The sequence below is a fragment of the Sarcophilus harrisii genome, chromosome 5, assembly GCF_902635505.1.
Source record: "Sarcophilus harrisii chromosome 5, mSarHar1.11, whole genome shotgun sequence".
In the NCBI taxonomy this organism is placed as follows: Eukaryota; Metazoa; Chordata; class Mammalia; order Dasyuromorphia; family Dasyuridae; genus Sarcophilus; species Sarcophilus harrisii.
Genome location: NC_045430.1, coordinates 191,164,489 through 191,172,398, shown reverse-complemented (window position 1 = coordinate 191,172,398; position 7,910 = coordinate 191,164,489). Strand labels below are relative to the sequence as shown.

The 7,910-nt window shown below is 38.1% G+C and overlaps 2 gene segments (V, D, J or C); both read right to left on the bottom strand.

The window, feature by feature from the left end:
* Window positions 1-690: 690 nt before the first annotated feature.
* On the bottom strand, window positions 691-1,409 carry LOC116419530. The segment is given in 2 exon segments: window positions 691-998; window positions 1,127-1,409. Coding segments are annotated over 2 exon segments (357 nt in total).
* Window positions 1,410-6,431: 5,022 nt separating this feature from the next.
* Window positions 6,432-7,404, bottom strand: LOC111721223. The segment is given in 2 exon segments: window positions 6,432-6,793; window positions 6,910-7,404. Coding segments are annotated over 2 exon segments (438 nt in total).
* Window positions 7,405-7,910: the final 506 nt, after the last annotated feature.

Sequence of the window (7,910 nt, the reverse complement as noted above, 5' to 3'; positions counted from 1 at the left end):
CAGAACTCCTTATAGGTTCTTCCTCTCCCCTTTACTTTCGGGAAGCCTTATTCAATGGTTTCACATCCCTCATAAGCCTTACATATGCCATTGTCCTCACACTACCTTTGAATCCTTTTTGATTTGTTGCAAGTATTTTTGTGCCCAGCATCGTGTTGGGAAGGGGGGTCCTCTGACCAGGTAATCTTACCCTCAAGAGGTACATATTTGATGGAAAACAATATCATGGATTAGTATAATTGGGGAAACAAATTCATTGTTGCTCTGTAGTTCTTTTTTTATTTTTTTTACCAAATAACTTTTAATTATAATTATAATTTTTGAATAGGTTTCCCTTCTTGGGAAAGTAAAGTGAGAGCCAATAAGAGCATTCATTTCACCTTAGCAGTTATATTTCTCATTCTAGATGAAAGAAATGACTTCATTTTTAGCTTACTAATAGGTCCTTTTTGAGTTTGGGTAGCGTGACTACTTTTCTCAGAGCCTGATCACTTATGGGAAAATTGACAACAATGAATTTTTAAGGTTGTGAAGATGAGCACGAGAACCCCCATACCCAGCTTCGCTGAGGTTCTTCCAAAAAGTGAGATGTTCTCCTTCTCTCCTAGACCAATATTTCATGTCCCATCTTTCCTCCTGATGCTTCCTGTGGGGCATCTGGAGAGGTTTATGCACAGAGAACAGGTGATCTTACAATGCTGTGGCTTGACTGCTGGCACAGAGATACATAGCTGTGTCCTCTGGCTTTAAGGATGTGATGTAAAGATCCAAGAGAGAATTTTCAGAAGAGTCTGGGCTGAAGCGATAGGAGACAGTAGCATTCTCAATAAGTTGTTTATTATTGTAGTAAAACATCATCTGAAGTCCCATCTTGGAGTCCTGTCGATACCAGAACATAGTATTGTGACCCAAATTCTGCTTGCATCTCAGCTTTGCATTCTGTCCAGTCCTAGTGATTACATTCCTTGGGATTTGAGTCACACCAGCATCCAAGGGAACTATGGGAAAAGGTTTAAAAAAAAAGAAGTCACTATATAGATCCTGAAAGTTAGTGTGATATTAAAGTTTTGAGCTAAGCCCCAGCAAAGGAAGAACTGAGTTATTCCCAAAGTCTAAGCAGCCCTACCTGTCCACAGGAAACAGCAGGTCACAAAATAAAGGAATCCAGTGCTCATGTTGATGTCAGGGGAGATTTGTAGCTTCTCTTCAGCATGGGCTCATTCTCCAGGATGTGCTAAGAGAGGAGCTGGGACGCTGAGGTTACACCTACCCTGAGGGGAACTATCTGTGATGCTGCAGTTTTGACCAAATTTTAAAAGCACTAGGATGTTCCAAGTTGAAACGTTAGTCTGCAATGGGTACAGAGAAGTGAGGACCTCTTGTTCCTAGGGATTGATGCCTTCCACAGAAAGGCATGTTCTTTGTGTTTTATCAGCTCATTTAAAAAAAAAGAATCTCATGCTTTACATTAATTAATAGTTATCTTTATGCATTTTTCATAAACCTGGAAAGGAACCAACATTCAGCTTCATTCTCTCCTTTCTTATTTTTTGAGAATTTATTTAAATTTTTTTCTACTATGAAGCATTTCTCAAATATTAATTTTAACATTTAATTTAATGTTTACTGCTTAAATTTAATATTTAACATTTAAATTTATTAAATTTTATTAGTTATTTTTACTGTTTCTTTGCCCATTCTCTATGCTTTTTTGGTGTAATTCCCAGTTTTTTACAAAGATGTTGGACTGACTCAGGGTTTCACCCCCCAGTAATATATATATCACCCCTCCATTCTTTATTGCATTGTTTCAGCCTCAAAAGGAGAGATGTGCCTTCTCCTTGGCAAGTAGAAGTCTTGATTCTATAGTCTTGATCTAATCTCTTACTGTTAACTCTGAAAACTCTTACCTCTATCATTCTTGTTTTTAATCCCTCTTTATCCACTGGTTCCTTTCCAGATACTTACAAACATGCCCAGGTCTTCTTTTTCCTTAAAGAAAATCTTCAGTTGATTGCACCATCCCCCCCATGGTATCTTTTCTCCCTTTTACAAAGTACTAAAAAGAATACTTTTACCGCTTATTAATCTTCACCTCCCAGTCTTAATATCTAGCTTCTGATCTCACCATGCAACTGAAATTCCTCTAAAGACATTAATGTAGCCTTTATCCACATGGGAATCAGTGAAAATATAGTGTTTTGTTTGGGGTTTGTTTGTTTTTCACTAGGTGGAAGGACTGAGGGAGTATGAGAATCAGTAGCTACACAGCACTGGGGGGGAAAGCAGAGGAATGAGAGGTAATCTTAGAAACTTTTAAGTTCTGTGGAGGAGTTCAGGGTGTGCACAAAATAAATAAAATTCCATAACTGAGACTTTAATACTGACACAGAAATTCTGGACTGTCATCTTGCTCCTAAGAATGGTGGAAATATTGAAATGAAAATTCTTTTCCTACTCAGCAGTGAATCAATCAAAAATTATTTCCTTTTGCATAACATAAAATAGCATCTGGGAATCCTGCCCCTGATGATACCAGGACATTGTGTTGGGTCCAGAGAAAGGGTTATATATCCCACAGTCACTAGATAACTTGGGGTTTGGCCAGGAGAGTTTCAGAGTCAATATTTATCTGTTGGTGAGAGTCAAGTGTGAGCATTTATGCTTCAGAAATTGACAAATACTCAAATCAGGGCTGGATTTATTTTTTTTATTGATTGTCTAGACTTAAGAAAGTGTTGGATAAAATGTTAATGATATAGATTAAACTAATAACTTGCTTCATACATTATAAAGGGGGAGGCAACTGTTAGACATTTCCCTGCACACTCTTGGGTTTGAGTAACTGGCAGCCATTGGATCTGTAGAAGAAACTGAGACATGTATCCTAAGGAAAAATTTATATTGGAATCAGCAGTTTCCAATCTACTCCAAGAACAAACCTGTTCTTATGATAAAAATTACATACACACAGCAGAAAAACTTGCTACCTATACCAAGATTAGGGAAGAAGAGGACATCTCTTAGCTCTAGCACAAGAGGTCTAGTATTCTGGGGATCCTGCCCATGATAGGGATGATAGGGGCAAAGTTACTGCAAAGTTATTGTCCCTTTTCATTCTCCAATATCAGAGTGTCCTGAAATGACATAGTGTCTTTCTCCTGCCTCCTTTTTTTCTCTCCCGTTGTTTCCCACTATACACATACCTTCTCCTTCCCCCACTCCCACTTTTCTTCTTCCTCATCCCATTCACATTTTGCATTGCCATCCACCCAACAGATGAGGCAGGTCTTGAGAGACAGCCAGATAAAAATATGGGATGGATTATGAATACCATTCCCCAATAGCTTTAATGGTGTTTATCTGTGACAGTTGCTCCTCTGCCCCTAGAAAATAAAGACTTCTTCTTCATAAGCTCATCTTCCTTGAGTACAGTTATAATTTAGGCCTAACTGCCAAGACATATGTTTTCCTTCTCAAAATTAGCTGATCATCAGTGGCAGATAAAGCCAAAACAAGTCTTTGAAATCTTTTCCTTTGCTCCATGGAGACACAATTTCTACTGAATTTTAGTGTAACCTCAGTGCCTCCTAGTGGTCAGTGGGGTAGAGTTCTCTTCCATGAATTAAAAGGCAATGAGGGTCTATGGGCATGGAACACTATAGACACTATCAGTCTTGATTGACGCCTAGCTTACTTTTGCTGATTCAATCTTTTCTTTCTCTTTTATATCCTTTGTTAACAACTGAAGCATTTAGAAATGAGTGTGAAACAAAAGACTAAATAATGGAATTTTTTTTTAAAAATCCAATTCTAGAATTTTGTTGACAACAATAAAATGATAGATAAAGTAGTATTTTAATGTGAGAGTTGAATGATATTAAACCTTCTTGTGTCTCCTGCTAGAGAAGAAGAGAAGTCTGGATAGCAGATCATCAATCTCTTTTAATTTATTTACTGCGCACTTGCTTTGTGAACAGACACTTTGCTAGAAAGGTGCTGGGAAAGAAACAGAAAAGTATAAAAATTTGCAAAGCCAAAAACTACATAAAAGAAAAGGCACATGATAAAGCAAAGTCTCACATATCAGTACTGGCAATTGATATGACAGGAATTCTTGGGAGGAGCAAAATCACATTGGACTGATTATTTAGGAAAGGCTCCTTAGAGGAGTGGGGTTGAATTTGAACCTTGAAGATTATGTAGGCTTTAAAAAGACAGAGAGAGCAGTTAGGTGGCCCAGTGGATGGAGTTTGGGATCTGAAGTCAGGGAGATTCATCTTCCATCAGCCACTTATTAGCTGTGTGACTCTGGACAAGTTGCTTACTGTTGGGTTCAGTTTCCTATCCACTGTCATAGCCAATTGATTCAGTGAGAAAAGGAGAAAGCTATACGCTTGCTAATAAGATCCTGGAGCTAAGACATGAATACAACAATTGCTTCTTTCAATACTGTGGCCCTCCATTGTTATATTTTTACTGTATGAGTACAGCATACACATGATAACATATATATATATATATTTGCATATGTATAATAGCTTTTTATTTTTCAACCACATGCAAAGACAGTTTTAAACATTCACCTCTGCAAAACCTTATGTTCCAAATTTTTCTCTCCCTCTCCCCTTCCTCCCTACCTTAGACAGCAAGCAATCCAACATAGGTTAAATATGTATGGTTCTTCTGAACATTTCCATAGTCATCATGCTACACAAGAAAAATCAGATCAAAAGGGGGGAAAATGCAAGAAAGAAAAAAAAAAACAAGCAAATAAACAACAACATGAACAAAGGGGTGAAAATACTATGCTTTGATCCACATTCAATCTCCACATTCTCTGGCTCTTTCCATCACCAGGGTATTGGAATTGCCTTGAATTACCTCATTGTTGAAAAAAGCCAAATCCATCACAGTTGATCATCACATAATCTTTTTGTTGCTGTGTACAATGTTCTTAGTTCTGCTTACTTCACCTAGCACCAGTTCATGTAAGTCTTTCCAGGATTTTCTGAAATCAGCCTGAAATCAGCCACTTCTTATAAAACAATAATATTCCATTATATTCATATATCATAACATATTCAGCCATTTCTCAACTGATGCATATCCACTCAATTTCCAGTTCCTTGCCACTATAAAAAGGATCACTACAAACATTTTTGCACATCTGGGTTTCCTTTTTTATGATTTCTTTGGGATACAGCAGAGATAGACAGTTTGATAGCCCTTTGGGCATAGTTCCAAATTGCTTTCCAGAATGGTTAGATCAATTCACAACTCCACCAACAATGTATTGGTGTCCCAATTTCCCCACATCCCCTCCAACATTTATCATTATGTTTTCCTGTCCATATGACAGCTTATTATGCTTATGAGTGGTGAGAGTGACTAGAAGAACTTAAAAAGTCCAGAACAATCATATTCATGTAGGAAAATTTGAGCAGTTTGTGGTTGACCATATTGTTATATGAAAGGCAGAAATTTTAAAATTTTTCCAACTATTTCATATCAATTTTTTCTCTATTTGAAGCACCACTTCCAACTCCTCTGCACTGATCTTAATTCCAAAGGTGACCATTTCCTTTAACTTTCAAGGTTAAAGGCCTCCATATCACTTCCACAATTGCCCCATTTTTCCACCCTTATAGAGAAAGTACTTTCTAAACCAAAGTCAAACAGAGACTGAGGACAAGGACTTTGAAATTCTTGACAGGAAATCATTTCCAAAATGTCTCCCAATATAGATGATAGCTATGTGTTCAAAAAGAGAATACCCCCTTATCACTTAAGACTCCAAAAGATGACAGACTTCTTTACTTATGGTGAACATAGGACAATTTTTTCTTACTCAAAGGGCCGTTTCTTAGACTCTTGAATATAATCTAAACAAAAAGATTGATCCTAGCTTTTACTTCTCTTATGAGCAGAAAGTAGCACTCAGATAAAAACTTTGGCTGAGTCCCAGCAAGTGGTAGTACTGGGGCCACTGGAAACTTAGTAAGCTCAATACAGGGGAGCTATCTCTGTATACTCCATATGAGATTTCTTGGTATAATAATTCTTCCAATGCACATGTATGTACTTATAGAACAAAGCGTCCCAATTTCAAAGAAGACAATGACCTATTGCTACTTGGTGTTTTGTTATGCTATTTCATCAAATGCTTTTGATTTCAATGCAGTTCATCCTCTCCTTAAGTGGAAACTGAAATACATACATGGAGGCTCAAAACTTATGGTTTTGAGTGGATAGGAACCCACAGAGTATATGGAAGCAATAGATCTTTGATGGGATATTATATGAGAAGGAGCATATCCAGTTCCACAGTGAGAAGTAGCTGATGTTGCCATTAGAGGGAAAGTGATAGATGAACTCAGTCTCTAGGACTAAACTGAAATTTGAGGGCAGCCTCCTGCTTCCTGCCTCCTCTATCTTTGCTCCCTGGGCTTGGGTCCAACAAGTTTATGAACACATGAGAGCTGCCCCTGTGGCACTGTGTCTTTGCTGCTGGCACAGAGATAGAGGGCAGAATCCTCCTGCTGCAAGGAACTGATGTTGAGCTGGAAGTTTTTATCCTGCTTAGCTGTGAATCGATTAGTGTTTGTCCTTTTATCATTTAATTCCTTATTATAGAAGTAAAAAAGCATCTCAGGCCCTTGACCCTTTAACTGCTGGTACCACAGTGCTGTAAGGTGTCCTGAAGCAGGGTCACATTCAAGGATCACTGACTGTCCTGTTCTTGAGACCAGGTAACTTGGATATTGAGTGACTCTCACATCTGGCTGACCACCTATGAGGTAAGAAGAAAGTAACAAATTGAAGGAAGAGAGTTTCTATTGACAACCCAAGGGACATATCTAGATGTAGAATCTCAGATATAATTCCTTCACTGGGATGAATAATCACCTGCTATTAAGAGATAAATGATGATATAGAAGAAAAACTTGGAATGCATCATCGGGTCAAGTCTAAAAGAGGCCATTTCTCTCCTCAGGAGTCTTCAGTGAGAAAAGTTCCTGTCTTGATATCACTATTCCAGATCATGCTCCTCCCTCAGTCTGAGAAGGTTTTCTGAAGGTTTCCTATTCCTCATCTCTATGTCACTACTGACATCCCACCCAGCAGAGGGGGCTGGCCTTGGTAGGCAGGCGAGAGTGTATGTGAATGTGGGGAAGGGCAATCCCCTTTTTCTAAGCCTTAAATGATATTTATCTGAGACAATTGTTTTCTCTGACAATGTAATTTATTTTGAAAAGCCAATTAGAAGTTCCCTACTCTGTCAACACATAGCTGTGCATCAGGGCTGGTTTGTAGGACACAAAGTCTCATTTCTAGAACTAACTAAATATAAGTAGTGAATGTAAAAGTCACATCTTTATTCGAAGATACTTATATTCTTATAGTGGGCAGATGAGAACACTTGTTCCAATGGCCGTGAAGGCGGCAGGTGCTGTGGATCACTTAGAGCTTGTTCAGACATCTCAGATACTAAGGTCATTCACTACTTACGGGACTATGGTCAGTGGTCTTGACTTTTGTCTTGTCAATGGACTTGGATGACTAGAAGAGAGAACAAGACTGACAATTCTGTACAACTCTGCCTCACTTAAATCCAATTTACCCACAAGTCAAGACATTATCCTTGGGATGTCAATGGTCCTCTTCAAAAAGGGTCAAACAGCAATAAACAACTGAATTTTAGTGCAACCATAACTCCTTTTAGTGGCCAAAGATGGTAGACTCAATAGAATTTGTATTGCCTCTTAGGAAAGCTCAATCAGAGGGTAACTGATTTTAAGAGATTAAGTAGAAGGATAAAAAGAAGATTTTAGCTATTCAATCAGCGCCTCCTCATATTCCTATTTGTCAGTATTCCTTAAAGCTAAATTTAAATCTCAACTCTTGCT